The 21,745-nt window shown below is 51.2% G+C and overlaps 1 protein-coding gene across 4 annotated transcripts in view; it reads right to left on the minus strand.

The window, feature by feature from the left end:
* Slc29a4 (solute carrier family 29 member 4) overlaps nucleotides 1-21,745 on the minus strand; it is a 31,518-nt gene that overhangs the window by 3,769 nt on the left and 6,004 nt on the right. The window contains exons 1-7 of one of the 4 annotated variants that reach the window (XM_087577924.1): nucleotides 17,204-17,398; nucleotides 13,839-14,012; nucleotides 6,344-6,475; nucleotides 5,422-5,535; nucleotides 4,672-4,800; nucleotides 3,812-3,881; nucleotides 524-768 (exon numbers count right to left, since the gene is read on the minus strand). In XM_087577924.1, coding sequence (XP_087434050.1) covers nucleotides 524-768; nucleotides 3,812-3,881; nucleotides 4,672-4,755 — 399 coding nt within the window. In that variant the 5' untranslated portion in view covers nucleotides 4,756-4,800; nucleotides 5,422-5,535; nucleotides 6,344-6,475; nucleotides 13,839-14,012; nucleotides 17,204-17,398. 4 annotated transcript variants of the gene reach the window in all.

Raw genomic sequence — 21,745 nt, forward strand, 5'->3', positions numbered from 1 at the left:
GGACAATATTTACCTGCCCTACATCTCTCCACCCAGCCTTAAGTCACGGAGAGCAGCCTCCTCTGGGCCTTGTGGTGTGGGGTAGAAGGGTAATGCAGGATGTGACCACTAGAGGGCACTCTAGCTTTCCAGAACTGCAGATTGGCTTACTCACGCTGAAGCCACTCATGGAGTTGGTATTACGAGGCCACCCTTGAAGCAGTGGTCTGTGTTGGGGTCCTCACGGAGAGGGAACCCCTGAGCTGTGATGGAAATGAGCTTCTTACAGGATTCCCCCAACTTCCATTAATCCCCCGTCTATCGATCTGCCACAGATCCTGGACTCTTCTCCCTGGCCGTAGCTGGAAAGCCCCCGTCTCCTACTGTCCCAACAGGGTGTCATGAAAGGTGCTCCACAGAAAGGAATTTCTCGGTACAGAAACAAACCTGCAGCTCGCCATCAGGGGATCGATAACAGGGCCAATGAGGAACTCTTCAGGCACCTGTGTGGGGGAAGGAGGCCAGGCCAGGCCACTGCACTTACAAAGTGGATGTCTCCTGACGCGACATCATGGTGCACTCGGTAGCCTGCCCGGACAGGGCGGCTGTCACGAGGCCGAGTGGTGTAGTAGAGCACAAAACGGCTGCGTCGCACCAGCAAGTGCAGCAGGAAGCACAGGAGCTCCAAGCCAGCAGAGACCAGGAAGAAGATGATGGTGCTGGCCCGCTCATCCGGGAGCAGCAGCTTAGTGAGGATTCGGCTCAGAGAGATCATCACCCCTGCCGTGCCTGGAGGGGAGACAGCGACAAATCAATGTTCCCAGTGCCTCTGTCACCCATGCCACCCCATCACTGCCTCTACCGCCCTTGCTCCACCCCACACCATTCCATCCACCAGCCCTTCCTCACTGGGTCCTAGCGGCTGCATCCTTCTACAGTTCCAGCCCAGATCCACTGCACCAGGTCCATAATGGCCCATCGTTCTACAAGACCCCACGCCCCGCATCCTGTGCAAGCCACAGCTCCTCCTAGCCCCACCCTACTTCGCCGAGCCCCACCAGTTACCAGTTCTATCCTGTCCAAGGTCCCGACTTCTTGCTAAGCCTTCCCCACCACTAGCAGCCCCCCAGCCCTCCTGAATCTGATCTCACCAGCCCCACTCCTAGACTACCTGTCTGTCCATCCAGCCTGCATCAGCTCCCCTTCCCCCGGGAGCTCCCACAACCCCTGTCTCACCCTGTCATCTGCTCACACACTGTGGGCAGCATCACTCAGCTCTTGCTGGGTGTCCTGCTCTGAGGTGCCCCCTACAAGGAGGACGCAAGGCCCCTGCCTTCCTAGGCTAGGAGAGAGGCCACAGTCAAGCCACAGAAGCACACAACAGCGGTCCAGGATGCACACCAGGGCAGAGGACATGGCCAGAGGGGTAAGACTCAGAGCATCTTATTCTGGAGGGGGACAGTTAAGCCAAGGGATCTTCAGTACAGGGGAGTCAGGCGCACTCCAAGCAGTTAAGGGTCTGGAGCGTATGTGAGATACTGAGAGGTTCACCACCAGAGCAAGGGCCAGCTGGAGGAGGGCGTCAGGGTCAAGGAGGGCAGGTCCTGCTGCAGATAGCACATGGTTTGCCGACCCACAGCCACAGGGCAATGTGCGCTACTGAAGATGGACAAGTCTGTCCTGGAGGCTCTCAGCTACCGCATCACAATCGCAAAACAATCCACCACCACCATCCTCGTGGGCCAGCCTCACGGATTCCACCACAAAAGCTACCGATTCCGGGTCTGAATGTGGCTCGGTTGGTAGAGTTCTTGTTACGCACACATGGCATCCTGGTCCCAACACAGTGTAAATGTAGTATGGTGGCACATGCCTAGAATCCCAACACTCAGGAGTTGGGAGCAGGGGGATCAGAAGTTCAAGGTTATCCTCAGCTATATATAGTTGGGAGCCCGTCCCGGTATAATTAAAAAAGCGCACGGCCGGTTCCCGCGAGTTCCCACTCTGCAAGGATCCGTGGCGCTCTTGCTGTTTCTCTGTCAGCCGCTTTCACACACTGTCCCCTTGATGAGTTGTTACCACACCTGATACACTCATCGCATTCCAGGGGCCACACCACAATAGCCCCGAGCAGTCTATAGCCTAACATGGCTTCCTGTCACGGACTCTGCTCACACCCCCGAGAACCCAGTTAAGTCATGACTCAACAAACCGGAACCCAACAGTCAGACTTGTATGTCAAATGCTCAATGTATCCACAGAATTACAACCAATCGATAAGGATACAAACCGCCCACCTAGAAAAGATATAATTTGCTCCTCTAGACACACAAAATCCAGTACACATCCATCCCTTAAGAATAGTCATAACAGCCTGTAAATGTGCGGAGAGAAATCTTAACATCCACCTCCATGTTCTCTCGGCCGCTCTCCCACTCTCATTCCGGTCTCCTTTCCTCCCTAAAACTTCTCTCCCGCCCATCTTTCCTTCTTGTCCAATGACAGGCCTCGTTCTATCCTGTACCGGCCTTTACCTGCATAATGACATCAACCTCCAGAAGCCAGCCTGGGCTACAGGAGACCCTGTCACAGAACAACAACCACCAATCTGCAGGCTTGCAAATCCACCTGTACTGGCCACCTCCTAGAAGTTAGCCCTAGGTGGCACAGTTTGATGTTCCAGGCAACACATGGCAGAAGGAGCCCACAGGTGGCTGCCACATGACACTGGCTAGGGCTGACTTCTTGTCTAATTGTGACTAGTTACAGAATAGAGGGCAAGACCAGGCACACTCAGACTCGGCCTGGAGGGCATGTCCAGGGGGCGCTGGGGGTCTGGGCACTGGATAAATTTCAGACTTCAGGAAGGGTGCTGGGTATCAGAAAGGGGCATCTGGGAGGTGGCTTTGCAGACAAGCAGTTAAGTAACAGCACACTGAGCAGGGTGGTTGGTGAATGGGGGTTCTGAGGAGGGCTTGGTCCTGAATGACATCAGTTGATATCATGGGCTTGGGCAACCCTCAGGACACTTGCCCCAGGCTCACGGACACACACACACACTGAGAGAGAGAGAGAGAGAGAGAGAGAGAGAGAGAGAGAGAGAGAGAGAGAGAGAGAGAGAGAGAGAAAGAGAGAGGGAGGAGAGACGGGGGGGGAGACCTTCAGCATACCTGCCCAGACATGCACATGCACACACACACACTTGCAAATTTCCAAAATTGAAACACCCCATCTTAGAGGGAGGGAGGTGTTCCAAAAGACTCAGGGAATAAAGATATAAAGATTAAAAGTCCAGCTGAACCACACAAGATGCTCAAGACCCCTGCCAAGATTCCCCAAGCAGTAACAATTGCCAGGGGAGGGGAGTCTCTCTCTCTCCCCAGCACGTACTGGGCGGGGACCCAACTTTCCTACGTTGATACCCGGGCTGGGGTGGGCTTCTCAGTGAGTCTGTCTTTGAGTCACCCATACTCCTGTGACTCAGCCAGATAGACTCTCCAAAGCTAGATTGGTGGAACTGTGTTGTTGTTGTTTGGTGTGTAGATCGTGTGCCTTATCTATTCACATCCCTCAGGGGAAAGTCACACGACAGACACGCAAAATACACCCCTCTGCCTGCTCACTGCAACTGTGGCTCGCCAATTGCACATGCCGCTCGCACTCTAGAACTCCGGCGCACACAGGTGAGCACACCTATCCCTCCCAACCCAGGGGTCCATCCCTCACCATCTATAGTCACCATTTCCAGTCTTTCTGGCCCACCTCCCCAACCAGGGCATGCTCAGTGGTGTCCCCAGACCGGCGCCCCTTGGGGAGGGGTCTCAATACTCACTCTCTCCAGTCATCACCCCCTGCGTGTACCTCTTGGGCAGTAATCCTGTGTAGCCGTAGAAGCTAGATTGCTGCACTTAAGAGAGAGAGGGGGGACGTGGTCAGATACCTTGTGCCACTGGTTGACGCAGAGGCAATGTGGACCTCCTGTGTTCTGTTGGCACTGGGAGGCAGGAAAGCACACCAGAGACAATGTGAGGTTTACCACAGCTACCCACAAACACGGGAAGGAAACGGTGTTGCCCCAAAAAGTTCACAGAGCACAGTTATCTTCCTGGCCCTGGGATTCAATGTCACTGACAAGTCCTGGCTGATGGGAGTGGAGGTGACATGTGCTCCTTGCTGGATGAGACAGGGCAAATTTGCTCTCGGCCTTTCTCCCAACAGCAGTGAATTAGGAGTTCAAAGCCAGCCTGGACTGCATGAGATTCTGTCTCAATAAAGAGGGGAATGGGTTGGGGATGTAGCTTGGTACAGAGTTTGGCTAGCATCCATGAAGCCCTGGATTCTACCACCAGCCCTGCAGCCCTGTGCAAACTGGATGGTGTGTGTGTGTGTGTGTGTGTGTGTGTGTGTGTGTGTGTGTATGTGTGTGTGTATGTGTGTGTGTATGTAATCCTAGCACTAAGGGGGTAGAGACAGGAGGATCAGGGGTTCGAGAGAACCAGGGAGCTGCATCCAAGCCTGTGGCCCACGAGAGTGGCCTTAGCCTATGTGACAGTTTGTGTGCATGTGTGTGGTGTGTATGCACACTCTGGTGTATCCAATAGACACATGCCCAGCACTTGGGTGACTCCCCTGTACAAAGCCACACAGTACTTGGGCTCAGCCCTCCCAGTGCATCCTGGCCCCATTCCTTACCTGTGCAGCCAAAGGCCACAGTGCCCACGGCGGCCAGGTTGATGGCGTAAGCCTGGTCGTGAGAGAAGAGCTGAAGCCACACATCAAAGATGCTGATAAAGAGCAAGGGACCCAAGGCCAGGAGGTAACCTGCGGGGAGCAGAGAAGCTGTGACAGCGTGGTGAGCGCTCGGGGGGAGCTCCTCACCTCACTCCACTTCCAATATTGGGTAGGTAGAAGACTCCAGGAGAGTCTACAAGAGCTGTTCTCAGCCTGAGGGTTGTGGCTCCTGTAAGGACTGAATGACCCTTTCTCAGGGGTCACCTAAGACCATGGAAAGCCACCATTATGACCATAGCAGTTGCAAATTTACAGTTATGAAGTAGCAACAAAAATAATGTTATGGCCTGGGTCACCACAACGCGCGGAACGGCATTGAAGGGTCACAGCATCCGGGCGGTCTACAGGGAAATGGTGTGAGCTTCCTGGAGGAGGAGCCACTGGGAGCTGAGTCTGTGTTCAAAGGGGAGGGCTTATGTAGGAACCTGGGGAAGTAACGTGGGGTTCACAAGAGCCAGTGGAGGCACCCACCATTGTACTGGCAAGCATCCTTGCCCTGACTTCCAACCGCAAAGCCTGCAGTGGTCCTAGAAAAAGCACCTGTTTCACAGGCAAGGCTGGGAAGCTGGGTGGGCAGGTACCGTGGGCTAAGAGCTCGAAGGGGGAGCTTATAGTCTCTGGAAAGGGACAACTCGGGGTGGCCTTAAATACCTGTGGTGATCCTAGTGTGCAGGTTCAACCTCTCCACCACAACGTTGTTGAGGAGCACGGCCGCCAGTGCCACCAAGATATAGGTGAGGCTCATGTCAAACACGATGGAGGTTCCTGCATATAAGAGGGACAGTGACTCAGAGAGGGACTTCTGGCCTCCTCAGTCACCCCTGCAAGGACTTTTCACTCTTCCCAAGGGGCCGATTTCTCTGAGTAAATCAGTGGATAGGCTGAGGTCACTCGGCAATTGCCAGTGAAGCCGAGGTTCTCACTTGGTCTGCCACAGTGGTCCCTGACTAACTCAGCTGGCTAACCTGGCTAACATAGGTCCATAAACTACCTCTATTCACTCCCTGTCAAGGTTTATATGTGAAATGTCCCCACCATGGGCTTACTTGCTGTAATACCAGATCCCCAGCAGGTGGCGCTGTTTGAGAAGGCTGTGGAACTTTTAGGAGGTGGAACCTCATTGGAGGAACCGAGTCACCAGGGGCGGGCCTTGGGATTTTGTAGGAGGAGCCACTTTGTGTTCACACTGTGTGACTGGTGAGCAGCCAGACTTCTGCTCTGTTCACCGTCCCTTCCCTGCCTGCTGCCATGCCGTCGCTGTCAGGGTGGGCCACATCCGGTGAACTGTGAGTCGGAATAAGTCCTTCCTCCCTTCAATGGCTTTTTGTCAGGCATTTAACCATAGCAACGAGAAAAGTAACTACTACGCTCCCCAAATAAAGGTCAGACCACAGGTATTCATCCACCCACCGTGGCGCAGTATTCCGTTGTGTCTCTGAAAACCACATCAGCTATTCTCTCCCGGCAACATCTCCAAGCTGGGTCCCGGCCCTCGAGATTCCCATAAGGCCCCGGCCCAGGGATAGGGAGCTGAGATGCCTTTGAGGGCTGTGTGGATGGCGGAGGGACCCACCTGGGTACTTGTGGTGAAGATAGTCCACATCGGTGATAAAACTGTTGTAGGGCAGTAGGAAGCCCACGCCAGCCAGCAGCATGGCAAAGTAGATGGCATGGTAGCGGTCGTCCGGCACAGGCTCGTCTACCGCTAAGTGGGGAGACACCAGGAGAGACCAGTGAGCACGCTCAGGGAAGTTAGAGTACTGGGATCCAGGATTTAGGACAGACACGCTGTGATTGTCCCTTCAGCAACTACTAACAAAACGCTCATTTCTGTCCCCAATGCTCTAGCAACTTTCTTTTTCCTTTCTTCTTCCCCCAAGATCTCATGTCACTCAGCCTGGCCTCCAACTCATGTAGCCCAAGATGACCTCGACCTTCTGATCTTCCTGTCCTGTCTCTACTTCCCGAGTGCTGGCATACACCATCGTACTTGATTCATTTGATTCTGAGGATGGAGTCCAGGGCCTCACACATGCTAAGCAGGCACTCTACCAACTAGGCTACGCTCCCATCACCTAATCTAAGTGTTAGCTTTCACCCCAAGACAAGACACCACAATTCTGTCATTTTGGGCATAAAGAGTTGCCACTCTGCTCCTGATTTGACAGCCAAGGGAGACCTTTGTGGATGGGGGATTAATTCCGACCATCAAGGGCCTGGCAAGTTGCTGTTGTCTGTAGGAATGAAGAAGAATGTGCCCACTGTGAGAGGGACACATGGCCTCTTGTGGCACTTCCGTTCCAAGTGTGACAGCTAAGGGGAGATCCCAACAATCCAATGCATGTAGGGTCCCTAATGCCCCCAGCTTTGGGAAATAAAGGCTCGGACACCGGCCAGGACTAGAGCTGTGAGCAGGGAGGTATCCACTGGCAGCAGAGGGAACGGAAATGAGCTGGTGGTGAATGTATGCTATGATCACGTGATGGATATCACTGAGTGTGTGTGTTGGGGTACACTGTGGAGGCCAGTGGGGGACATCAGATGCTTCACTCTACCTCTGTCTACCTTATTGCTGATGTCTCTACTGAGCTTGGAGCTGGTAACCAGTCAAGCTAGACTGGCTGGTCAGCAAACCAGGGGTTCCCCTATTTCCCTGGTGCTGGGATGGTAACCTGCTTGGGTCTTTTTATTTTTGTTTTCAAATTTTACTTTCTTATTTTATGTGTATAAGTGTTTTTATGCATGTACATGTGTGCATCGCATGTTGGTGCCCTCGGAGGCCAGGCAAAGGTGTCAGATCCCCTGGAGCCAGAGTTAAGGACGGTTGTGAGTGCTGGGATCAGAACCCAGGTCGGATCTTAACCCAGTGCTCTTAACTGCTGAGCCATCGCTCCAGCCCCCACACCTAGTTTTTCATGTACATTTTGGGGATTGAACTCGGGTCCTCACGCTTGCACAGCAAGCACCTTCCCTGCTGAGCCGTCCACCTGGCTGCATGTGGAGGTCAGAGACAACGTTTGGAAATCTGGTTCTTTCTACCGTGTGGATTCTGGAGATCAAACTTAAGTCGTCAGCCCTGGTGACAAGCAGCTTTACCCACTGAGCCATTTGACCAGCCCTTAAATATTTTTTTTTATTCCCACTTACACGCCCTTATCGGCAACATAAGATATATTCAGAGAGGGCTGGAGAGACGGCTCAGTGGGCAATGGTGAGCGCTGCCAAACTTCACAACCTCAATTCAGTCTTCGGAACCCACCTGGTGGAAGAAAACTCCCGCACACTGCCCTCTGATCTCTACAGAGTAATAAACCCTCAACCCCACTAGAGTAATAAACAAATAACTTTCTTTCCCCACCGCTCCCCCCAACTCAGGGAGTGGGTTTGATTTCTCTATGTATAGCACTGGCTGTCCTAGAACTAGCTCTGTAGACCAAGCTGGCCTTGAACTCACAGAGCTCTGCTTCCCAAGTGCTGCTATTAAAGGAATGCACCTCCACATCCAGGTTTTTTTCCCCTCAAAAATGTACTTTGGGGCTCAGCCGTTAAGAGCACTGGCTGTTCTTCCAGAGGACCTGGATTCAGTTCTGGGCACCTACAGGGCAGCACACAAGCGTCTGTAACTCCTGTTCCAAGGGACCTGGCATCCTCACACAGTTGAAACACCAATGTACATAAAATCAAAATAGATTATTAAAAAAAGGTGTGTTTTGAATTGCTAGCTGTATTGAGGACACGGGACCTGCGAGAACTGCTAGCAGTTAGCCATGGACTCTGAGGAATGGGCTTACATGGTCTCAGGGGCCCAAATTGACTGTATCGTGCTTAGTGGCGGTATGACCCTGCTTTGGCTCTGTTTGGGTCGTAAGTTTGCTGAAGGAGCTGAGTTGGTAAGCAGGACACTGTGAGGACACTGCGAGGGGCTGTTTCATGGCTCAGCAGCTGAGGCTCGGGGCTTGGTTGATCCGTGACTTATTGAAGCATGGCCAGGGAGAGCTCAGCAGAAAGTGGTCTTCTAGTTAGTTCATCTGAGAGATAAATGACTGAGTGGGCCTGGCCTAATCAGAGGCGGCTTCTGGTCTTCTGGTGGTCTCACCTTGGGTTGGGGATCCAGGATGCCCGCTTTGTACACTTTGGATATCTGCTGTGACTGGCTGGGGTATGTCCCTGCCAAGGGCTCACACACTGGCGAAGGCTTGGTCATCGCTGAGGTGATGTAGAGGTTTACCATGATAGGTGTTGGGATCTCTACAATGAGTCCATGTTTCTCTGCAAGGAATGTCCTCTGACCCTGGGAGCCGATGACCCTGGCATGTCCTGTGACTTTCTCCCATTTATGTCTCCTCCTGTGGCACCTCCCCCAGGGTCCCACCACTGGGCTGTCATTATTAGGCCCTCACAGAAGCCAAATAGGAACATGTGACAAGGTCTTGATTCCCCGGCCATTGAAGGCTTGAAAAGCCTCTATCCTTTATAAAGTACCTGGTCTAAGGTGTTTTGTTAGAGCAACAGAACGTGCTCTAAGTAAGATACTGGCTTCACCAGCCCTACTCTAGTAAGCCAGTTTCTTTTTTTTTTTTTTTTTTTTGGTTCTTTTTTTCGGAGCTGGGGACCGAACCCAGGGCCTTGCACTTCCTAGGCAAGCGCTCTACCGCTGAGCTAAATCCCCAACCCCAGTAAGCCAGTTTCTTATAGTAAATATCTATACATGTGCACAAATCCATATCATGTCTATAACTATGCTTCTTCCTATCCATCATCCATCTATCCAGACATTCTCTATCCATGGTCCATCCATCCTGCTATTCATCCATCTGTCCACCCATCATCTAACCACCTATGCATCCCATATCCACCAGTTAGCCATCTACCCACCCATTCATCCATCCACCCATCCATCTATCCATCCGTCCGTCCGTCCATCCATCCACCCATCCATCCATCCACCCACCAATCCACCCATCCACCCATCCACCCATCTGTCCATTCATCCATCCACCCACCCACCTACCCGTCCATCCATCCATCCATCCACCCACCCACCCACCCGTCCATCCATCCTCCATCCATTTCTCACCCATCAGTCATCCATCTGTCCATACATCTGCCATTCATGCATCCACCCATCATCTAATCACCCATCCCCCACCCATTCCTCAGTCACCCCTTTATCATCCATCTAGCCATTATCTATTCGCCCATCCATCTTCTATTCATCCATCCTCCATCATCCACCCCACTGTCCATCTACACTCCATCAATCTATGTTCATAAACCATATATCCTCCATCCATCCGTCATCTGTATGTCCCTCTACCCATTCACCTATCCATCTGTCTACCCAATCTATGATCTATTTAACCGATCTATCTACCCACCCACCTATCATTTAGCCGTCTGTCCATTTATCTACTCTCCTACTCATCCACCCATGATCTACCTATTCACCCATGATCTACCTATTCACCTATCATCTACCTATTCACCCATCTATCTATTCACCCATCATCTACCTATCCACCTATCATCTACCTATCCACCCATCATCTACCCATTCACCTATTATCTACCTATTCACCTATCATCTATCTATTCACCTATCATCTACCTATTCACCCATCATCATCTACCTATTCACCCATCATCTACCTATCCACCTATCATCTACCTATCCACCCATCATCTACCCATTCACCTATTATCTACCTATTCACCTATCATCTATCTATTCACCTATCATCTACCTATTCACCCATCATCATCTACCTATTCACCCATCATCTACCTATTCACCCATCATCTACCTATTCACCCATCATCTACCCATTCACCTATCATCTACCTATTCACCCATCATCATCTACCTATTCACCCATCATCTACCTATCCACCCATCATCTACCTATTCACCCATCATCTACCTATCCACCCATCATCTACCTATCCACCCATCATCTACCTATTCACCCATCATCTACCTATTCACCCATCATCTACCCATTTACCTATCATCTACCTATTCACCTATCATCTATCTATTCACCCATCATCTACCTATTCACCCATCATCATCTACCTATTCACCTATCATCTACCTATCCACCCATCATCTACCTATCCACCCATCATCTACCTATTCACCCATCATCTACCTATCCACCCATCATCTACCTATCCACCTATCATCTACCTATTCACCTATCATCTACCCATTCACCTATCATCTACCTATTCACCTATCATCTAACTATTCACCTATCATCTACCTATTCACCTATCATCTACCTATTCACCCATCATCATCTACCTATTCACCCATCATCTACCTATTCACCCATCATCATCTACCTATTCACCCATCATCTACCTATCTACCCATCATCTACCTATTCACCCATCATCTACCTATTCACCCATCATCTACCTATTCACCCATCATCTACCCATTCACCTATCATCTACCTATTCACCCATCATCTACCCATTCACCTATCATCTACCTATTCACCCATCATCTACCCATTCACCTATCATCTACCTATTCACCTATCATCTACCTATTCACCTATCATCTACCTATTCACCCATCATCATCTACCTATTCACCCATCATCTACCCATTCACCTATCATCTACCCATTCACCTATCATCTACCTATTCACCCATCATCTACCCATTCACCTATCATCTACCCATTCACCTATCATCTACCTATCCACCCATCATCTACCTATTCACCCATCATCTACCCATTCACCCATCATCTACCCATTCACCTTTCATCTACCTATTCACCTATCATCTACCTATTCACCTATCATCTACCTATTCACCCATCATCATCTACCTATTCACCCATCATCTACCTATTCACCCATCATCATCTACCTATTCACCCATCATCTACCTATCTACCCATCATCTACCTATTCACCCATCATCTACCCATTCACCATCATCTACCCATTCACCTATCATCTACCCATTCATCCATCATCTACCCATTCACCCATCATCTACCTATTCACCCATCATCTACCTATTCACCCATCATCTACCTATTCACCCATCATCATCTACCTATTCACCCATCATCTACCTATTCACCCATCATCTACCTATTCACCCATAATCTACCCATTCACCTATCATCTACCTATTCACCCATCATCTACCCATTCACCTATCATCTACCTATTCACCCATCATCTACCCATTCACCTATCATCTACCTATTCACCTATCATCTACCTATTCACCTATCATCTACCTATTCACCCATCATCATCTACCTATTCACCCATCATCTACCCATTCACCTATCATCTACCCATTCACCTATCATCTACCTATTCACCTATCATCTACCTATTCACCTATCATCTACCTATTCACCCATCATCATCTACCTATTCACCCATCATCTACCCATTCACCTATCATCTACCTATTCACCCATCATCTACCCATTCACCTATCATCTACCCATTCACCTATCACCTATCTATTCACCCACCATCTACCTATTCACCTATCATCTACCTATTCACCCATCATCTACCTAATCACCTATCATTTCTAGTATTTATTTGGTTTTACTAAGACAACATCAAGTTATGCAGCCCAGGCTGGTCTGGGATTGTGGTAATCCTCCCTCAGCTTCCCAAATGATGGAATTATAAGTCTAAGCCACTATACCTGGCCTTCTATCATCTGTCTGTCTGTCCATCCGTCTGTCTGCCTATCTATCCACCTATCATCTATCAATCACTTCTCTATCATCCATCTATCTATATCTATCTTATCTATCTATCCATCAATCAGCTAACACTTATCTATCATCTATGTATCTATGTATCACCCATCCATTTTCTTCCTTTCTTCTTTCCTTTCTTCTATCTAGCATCTTCTGATTATTTTTCTCTAACTGAACCCTGGTTGCTGTACTCTCCAACATCAAGTGTGGCATATCTGTAGCCTTTACAGTTAAAGTCATGGCTAACACTAAGTCCTACCTACTTCATGGCTTTGTCTGCTGGGCTCTTCCCCCATCATGTCTCTTGTCATCCTTGGGGACTAGAATGGAAATGACTCCATTTCTCTACACAGGTCAGGTGTTCTTTGCAACCCAACATGGGGCTCATCGAGTAGAACACCACACGGGGCAAAGGAGCTGAGAACATGTCCGAGCCAGAAGCAGTACTACATCAACCACCCACCCACACAAGGTGATACCCTCACAGGTGGCTCCCAGGTGTCACAGGTGCTACCCTCACAGGTGGCTCCCAGGTAGATCACAGGTGCTTCTTACAGGTGGCTCCCAGGTGTCACAGGTTCTATCCTCACAGGTGGCTCACAGGTGTCACAGGTGCTTCTTACAGGTGGATCACAGGTGCTTCTTCCTTTTTTTTTTTTTTTTGGTTCTTTTTTTCGGAGCTGGGGACCAAACCCAGGGCCTTGCGCTTCCTAGGTAAGCGCTCTACCACTGAGCTAAATCCCCAGCCCCTTCACAGGTGCTTCTTACAGGTGGCTCCCAGATCATGCTAAGGGATACTATGAATTTGGCTGCAACTGTGTTGAGGCCTGCGTCTTGTCCCTCAAGGATGCACAAAGTTCCCAAGCAAGCAAGGGATGGTGGCAGGGTTGAACCTGCACCCACCCAACCCCAGAGCTGCTCTGAAAGTTCAAAATGCAGTCATTTGGACCAGCTCTTCAGTTTGGGGAAACAAGCTCAGGGATGTTTAAGTCTTTGCTCCAGATCACACAGCGGGACTGAAAAGCAGCTACTTGAACTTCACATCCAGTCTTTATTCTCTGTAAGCAGGAACAGGTTGCTTTGAAGAACACAAATGAGAAGGAGACTCTCTGGCCAGGGACTGTGATGTGGATAGCCACTGGCAGAGGTCACATGACACAGACCAGAGCTGGGCATAGTTGTTATTTGCTACCCTAGTCACCTACCTCATCCTGACTGAGCCTCTTAGTCCCTATAACAATCTGAAGCTCCTCTTGTCCCAAAGACATGTGGTCAGTCACCACCCTGGGACAGACAATGTCACTTACTCACCAGAGTCTGTGAAAGGGGGGACGCCCCTGACTCTGATGCCTGGATCCTGAGCCCCCTCGATTGTCGTCTCCAGCTGAAAGTTGTCAAAGCTTGTCACCACACTCTGGCCAGATGTGGCTGCCACACAGGGCTCCTTGAGGCGCTGGCTTCCAATGGAGCCCATGGCAGTTCACACTGTGAGGAAAAGAGACGAGGCAGTGAGGGGAGGGGACACTGTGATCCCACAGCTAAGTCGTCAGGGTGCATACCTCAGGGCATTCTGTCCATTCACCCTCATCCATTGGCTTCCTTGTTAGAATATATTTTGTGGGCCTGAGGATAAAGCTCAGAGACACACATACTATACAAGTGCTCTACCACTGAGCCATACCTCAGCCCCTCACTGGGGGATTCTAGGCAGAGGCTCTACCACTGAGCCACGCCCCCAGCCCCTCACTGGGGGATTCTAGGCAGGGGCTCTACCACTGAGCTAATTATACCAATTATAGTCTTACCTCAGTGTTTCTTGCTTCAGCTCAGATCTAACCAACCCTTATATTGGAGGAAAGGGAACCTGTGGCTGAGGAATGCTCCAATATTTAGGTAACTCTGTGTGTATGGAGTGTCTGACTTTTCCTTTAAGTTTCGTCAGGTGAGTTTTCAAACTCTGTTGACATTTTTATTTGATAATGAGAAGATACACAGTCTTCCTATAGCATGAAACATACACAGCAATGGTACTGTTTGGCCAGAGGACCCAGATCATGGACAGAGACAGCCTCTCCTTCTCAGCAAGCAAAGTGAGAGAAGCCAGAGGCTGCACCTCTAAAGGATGCCACCTTTGAGAACTACATTGTGTTACTTTTGGACCTGTGTCACCAGTGTGCCCTGTGCCATAGCCACCTGGGTTTTTTTTGTTGTTGTTGTTCTTTTTTTCGGAGCTGGGGACCGAACCCAGGGCCTTGTGCTTCCTAGGCAAGCGCTCTACCACTGAGCTAAATTCCCCACCCCTAAAATAGATGTGGTCTTTTTTTTTTTTCTATTCTTTTTTTTCGGAGCTGGGGATCGAACCCAGGGCCTTGCGCTTGCTAGGCAAGTGCTCTACCACTGAGCCAAATCCCCAACCCAGCCACCTGCTTTTATTTCTTTACCACGTCCTCGTTTCTGCAGGGCCGCTGCCTCGGTTTACCTCTTTCCCAGATCCCCAGGTGAGGTCTTCCCTCCAGTTACCCCACTCCTGGACATGTCACCTCTCCATTCTCTAACTCTTGACAGAGTGGTGTTAGGGTCAGAGACTGAGTCTCCTTGGGGCCTTGGAGCCTGCAGCATACTTACGATCTGGGACCTAAGGAATTGTACACCTATTGGTGGCTGGCCCAGTACACATGGTCAGTGGAAAAGAGGCAGAGAACTTCTCTTTCCGGGTGCTAGGAAGCCAGGTGGACCTGCCCTCCAGGCTTGAGGCTTGTTCTGAAGGTCCCCTCTCCAGTTACTCTGGTCCTAGTAGCTAGCCATATCTGGAACTGGGAGAGCCTTGGAGGGGCTTAAGGCATAGCTGGCACGGGTTTGAACGACAGTGGCATTGGATACCATCCCAGTTTTATCAGTCACTCGTCATACACTTCCCTGATCTCCAAAGGGTGTGCGTTAGTGAAGACTTAGAGTTACCAGATCATACTCCTGCCTTCCAACCTTACACAGGAGGAGCTGAGGAAGGCGACACTGTTGAAACACCATTCACAGTGTCCCCTGATCCACCTGGAACAGAAGCCCAGTCCTGAAGGACACCCGAGATCCCAAAAGCCTGGCACATCTTCAGTAGGGGCTCCCATGATGCAATCTCCCAGACAAGCCAGACCAGCATGAGAGGTTTCTGCCAAGCTGAGGCCACACCATCCGGGAAGGCGAACGTGTTTGGCATCCTGCCAGGCTGTTTGCTCTGGCTCAGTCAGCGTGGCAGGCAGCTGCCACCTACACTGTCCCCACGGCTTTCATCTCTGTCCTTTCCCAGCCCCCAACGTTCAACATCCAGGGTCGCAGATCCTTTCTGTTCCTGTACCCACTTTAATTGAAATGTACGGGCATGCAGATAGACATGGGAAAGGAAGCTTTTCTCTGCGCTCCTGACTTGGGACCCCTCAGTGCTTGTCATGAAAGCATGGTGAATGATACAGGACATTTACTTAGTTTTCAGACCACCCTTGGCTCTAGCGCACCCACCTAGAGAGTGACACAGTACTTCAGAGAGGGACTGCGTGGTTGATAGGAGAAATTTAACTATGCACACTTGGCGTTTTAATAGGGATGCAAGCCACCCCTAAGTACCCAGTGGGTCAAAGCGGGATCCAAGCTCTCAGTAGTCCTGTAAAACTAAGCAACCGTTCCAGTCTGCAGAAGAAATAACCAAAAAAGGCAGAGGAAAGCCAAACCCACAGCCGGGCAGCTCTAACGGAACCCTGACCTGGCTGACCACCACTGGCCCCTCCCAGTTGCTGTAGGGAAGCATTCTCTCAGGCTGCTTGCCCCACATGTGCAGCCAGCAGAAGGGGCAGAAAAATTAAATTTCACTTCACTGTTCAACCTCCTCAGGCCTTCTTCTGGCTCTAGTCACAAGTCTTGTTTACTAGATGCCCTTGGATGCCCCTGTCCCGTGCCCAGACGTTGTTTAGGGAGTCTCCCTGCGCATCGTAAGGCTCCACTCCCCGCTGCAGGATTGTGGGTTTTGAGCTACTTTGGACAGCTCCTCTGAGTGCTAGGGGACAGATGACTGTAACGTCAGTGCCACCGACTGGTCAAGGCCTGGGATGGCCTCAGGGCAGAGGGGTAGCCCAGGCCCACCTCTCTCCATGCTTTAGGTTCCTGCACAGTCCGGACACTAGAAGACCCTGATGTTTCTTCCACAGGCAACCCTAGCAGTATCGAAGTTGGACCCCGGCCCACACGGCCACCAGCAAAGAGAGACTTCAGGGGCAACTCAGAGGTCGTGACCCAGTGCCCAGGCCCTGCTTCTGTCATAACCTTTTTCAGAACTCGAAGGAGGTTGGCTGGGCAGAAGGGAGTGATAGAAGGAGATGGGACGGGAAGGAACTTCAGGTGCAAGGACCCCTGAGATGTGACCAAGGGAGGAGATAATGCCTTGACCCGGCTTGGCCAAGGCCACCCGCGTTTGTCCCCTTCTAGAGCCTGCGTCCCGCTCTCACAACTGGGATGCAGGGGATCTTGCACTGCAGGAGGATACCCATCCTCCCCGGACAAGGGGTGCGGCAACGAACCGGCGCCTGGGAGGGCGGAAGGGGGAGGCGACGCAACTGGGGCCGCGCGCGGCAGACAAAGGCTCCGACAGGTCCCCGCCGGCGTCTCCCCGCCACCTCCGTGGCGACACTCACCTCGGCCGGCCCCAGGCTGGGATCCTCGGTGGCTGCCCGCCGCCCGCGCCCGGACCCTTTGCGCTGTGCCCCGTTCTTCGAGGCTTGGGCCGGGCGCGGCGGGCGTCCTCCTTGGTGTCCCGGTCCGCGGGCCCGGGTCCGCGAGCGCGTGCGAGGGGCGCAGCAGCTGCGGCGAGCTAGCCCGGCTCACGCCCCGCCCGTCCCCTAGCCCCGCCCACATAGCACCGCCCACCGTATGACTCCGCCCAACTCCCGCCTTCAGTCATGCTTTTCACCATTCAGATGCACCGCCCCATTCTCGGAACCACGCCCCGTCACGCCACGCCCACTTCACAGGGTTCCACCCAGGTCCGGCCTCCAGCGGGGCCTACTACCACTCAGTCGCCCAGTCTTCCCGCCCGCGCTACATCCACTCTCTATGAATCTGCCCTAAGCCTCTCTTTCTCTCCTAGTCACTCCGCCCCTGGCCCTACCCAGTCTTTACCATATTCCCCGCCCCATTTTCTCTACTAGTGCTCCACTCACTCTAGCTCCGCCTCTAGCTCCGCCTCTGAACTGCCCCGTCTAAGGCCCCGCTTCTCTTTGCTGTCTTCGTCCTCTTTCCTTCTATGCTCTTAGCCCCAACCAGACCACAGAGCCTGCCCCCTTTCCCTACCTTCCTCTCCGCCTGCCCTAACCTCGCCTCTATTCTTTCTTCATTCCCTCTATTCTTTCCCCGCCTTCCTTGCTGCCTGCCTGTTCCCTCGTCTATCGCCCTCTTCCCCGCCTTCTACTTCATTTGTCTAGCTCCACCCTCGTTATTCCCACTTGCTCCACTCTCCTCCTCTGAGCCCACTTCGTCCCACCTGGCCTCACCTCCAGCTCTCAAACACTACTTATTAGTCCCTAGCTCCTAGCTCCACCCCATCACTTCCCTAGGTCCCGCCCCTCATGGTCCCTCCCACAGCCTTTTCACACTACGTGTGTCACTGCCCACTTCCTTCTGTCCACCCTCAGGTTACAAGGTCTGACAGTACAGCATACAGGATGGTTTGGTGTCCTAGCTGTCTGTCTTCATTGCCCAACCCCTTCAAGTTTCTTGCCAGGCTTAGTCTCCCGGGGCTGTATCTGTGACATTGTCCTGGGGCTGGTGCTGATTGCTGCAGAAGAGTCTGTTCTGACCCTGGTCCTGGCCACGTGTCCCATGGGGGCCGTAAAGATGAGGCCAGGAATTAAGTGGGACCCTAACTAAGTCCTTTGAGTCTGGGACCTGTAAGTGAGGGTCTTCAGGACCGAGGCACAGAGAGACGCATTTGTCTCGATACCCCTCCTCTTGTCTGCGTCCCCACTTCATCCTGGGAGCCTGCTTGGTTCTGCCCATGGCTGAGGGCTTTCTCGTCATCTTGCCAGCCTCCCTCTCACAGATCAGAGTTCCTAGAAATGTCTTTTTTTTTTTAAAGGCCTCTCATCATAGCTCAGGTTGGCCCAGGATTCGGGATCCTTGTACCTCAGCCTCTAGAGTGCTGGGATGACAGGTGTGTATTGACACACCTGACTGGAAAGTGTCATGTATACACTCAAGGACAGCGTGTGCCTCTTGGACTTCTTTTGCAACTCCGTAGGCCACAGAAGGTGATCTGTGGGAGCTTCCAATGAGTTAGAATAATCTCAGAGTGCAAGGCCCCGCCCGAGGCTTCGCATAGTCTACAGCTCTATGTAGGGTATGGATGTAGTTCAGCATTGTGTAAACTAGGTGTGGTGGTGCATGTCTGTTATCCCAGCACTCGGGACGTGGAGGCAGGCGGAGGCCCAGGGAAAGTTCAAGGCCAGCCTGAGCTACAGAGACCCTGCCCTTACTCCTACCCCACAAAGGTGATTTTATATATATATATATATATATATATATATATATATATATATATATATATATATATATGGAACTGAAGGAGGAAGGAAGGGAGAGAGTGAAGGACAGAGGGTGGGAGAGAAAGAGAGAGAAGTGGGGGGAGGTGGGGTCAGGACATGAAATCAGACAGGGCCAGGAAGCAGTTGGAACTTGGGGATACCTTTTGTTAATGGAGGAGACAAGACTAGATCCAATTTTAACATTTTCTTCTTCCTGAGAGGCTGAAGCAGGATGATCAAAAGTTGAGGTTAGTCTGGTTATAGGGTGAGTTGAAGCCCAGCCTGAACAAGTTAGAGTGATGTTGTCTTAAAATGAAAAGTAAAACGAGAGCTTCGAGTTTGGCTCAGTGGTAGAGCCCCTGCCTAGAATCCCCCAGGGAGGGGCTGGGGTGTGGCTCAGTGGTAGAGCCCCTGCCTAGAATCCCTCAGTGAGGGGCTGGGGTGTGGCTCAGTGGTAGAGCCCCTGCCTAGAATCCCCCAATGAGGGACTGGGGGCGTGGCTCAGTGGTAGAGCCCCTGCCTAGAATCCCCCAGTGAGGGGCTGGGGGCGTGGCTCAGTGGTAGAGCCCCTGCCTAGAATCCCCCAGGGAGGGGCTGGGGTGTGGCTCAGTGGTAGAGCCCCTGCCTAGAATCCCTCATTGAGGGGCTGGGGTGTGGCTCAGTGGTAGAGCCCCTGCCTAGAATCCCCCAATGAGGGACTGGGGGCGTGGCTCAGTGGTAGAGCCCCTGCCTAGAATCCCCCAGTGAGGGGCTGGGGGCGTGGCTCAGTGGTAGAGCCCCTGCCTAGAATCCCCCAATGAGGGACTGGGGGCGTGGCTCAGTGGTAGAGCCCCTGCCTAGAATCCCCCAGTGAGGGGCTGGGGTGTGGCTCAGCGGTAGAGTCCCTGCCTAGCACGAGGGTCTTGGTATTACCTCCAGAAGTGCAAACTAAATAAGTAAGTAAACAATCCCCTTTCTGGTTCAAGTGTCAATTGGGACAACTCTTCTGGAAAATAAATTGGCCCTAAAAAACAACAACAGCAACAACACCCCGTTGGTCCAGAAAATCTAACCCAAGGAATTAGTTCTAAATATAGACAGGCTTTGCCGTCTGAGATGCTGGTGGCAATAGCGAGCACTGCAGGTGGTTGAGTGGCACAAGAAGGTGTGATGTCACATGCTTCCCGGCAGGGAACAATGTGAATGCTAGATTGAAAAACCCAAGAAAATCAGTGAAATCGCGTGTGAGCTCTACAGCGAAATCTTAAGTCCCTAAGATATGTCCATGGTTAGAGAGGATTTAGAATAATATGGAAAGCCAGAAGTGTGAGAGTGTTAAGTGACACAGAAATAGGAGGTGGGACGGAATCCAAAGGATGACTTCCACTCTCTTGGTCTAGAAGAACCAGAGGAGCAGAATAAAATGGCTTTCTGGGAATGACAAATGAGCAGAAACCTGCCGTCAGAAGAGGAAGGAACTGGGAGGCCGGGGAGGTGGCTCAACCAATAGCGTACTTGCTGGGCAAGCATGAGAACCATAGAAGTTAAATCCCTAGAGTCCACATTAAAAATGGTGACACATGGGGGCTGGGGATTTAGCTCAGTGGTAGAGCGCTTACCTAGGAAGCACAAGGCCCTGGGTTCGGTCCCCAGCTCCGAAAAAAAGAACCAAAAAAAAAAAATGGTGACACATGCCTGTAATCCTAGCGCTGGGAGGAAGAACGAGAGAGAGAGAGAGAGAGGGAGAGAGAGAGAGAGAGAAAGAGAGAGAGAGAGAGAGAGAGAGAGAGAGGGAGGGAGGGAGGGAGGGAGGGAGAGAGAGAGAGAGAGAGAGAGAGAGACTCTGTGGCTAACTCTCCACCATTCTAGCCATGTCAACTAGCTCCACTCTCAACAAATATGGTGGGATTGACAAGATGCCTCAGCAACACAGTACACACACACACACACACACACACACACACACACACACAAACACACACACAAACACACACATGCAGACATCCATGTGCACACACACCCATGCACACACACACAAATGCACACATATGTGTGCACACACAGACATACACATGCACAGATACACACATGCATGCACGCACACACACACACACGAACACACACACGCACACATCCATGTGCACACACACCCATGCACACACACACAAATGCACACACACACAAATGCACACATATGTGTGCACACACAGACATACACATGCACAGACACACACATGCACGCATGCACACACACACACACACAAACACACACACACACGAACACACACACAGCCCACCACCACCACCACCACCAAAAGCAAGCAACTTATGTAGACCAAGGTCTGGAGTCTAGAGAGGCGAGTATAATAAAGAATTCTTATTTCTCTGCTCCTGCACACTGGGCTTCAAATAATAAAGACATCCTATGAAAGTTTTAAAGGTAATGGAACCGAGTTCTGTAACGGTACAGGGAGAAAGAGAGATGCTGCCACTCCGTGAAGATTACCCTGAGAGAACAACATAGCCATTTCACCTTTGAATAGTAGCAAAAAAAAAAAAATTCTAACAATAGCAACGAGAGCTGAGGGGATTTTGGAAAACAAGGATATGCTACACTGCAGGTGACAGGGTCTCTAAAGAATATATATATTTTAAATTTTATGCTTGTGTTTATCTGCA

Source organism: Rattus norvegicus, chromosome 12 (genome assembly GCF_021556685.1).
Source record: "Rattus norvegicus strain SHRSP/BbbUtx chromosome 12, alternate assembly SHRSP_T2T, whole genome shotgun sequence".
Taxonomy (NCBI): Eukaryota; Metazoa; Chordata; class Mammalia; order Rodentia; family Muridae; genus Rattus; species Rattus norvegicus.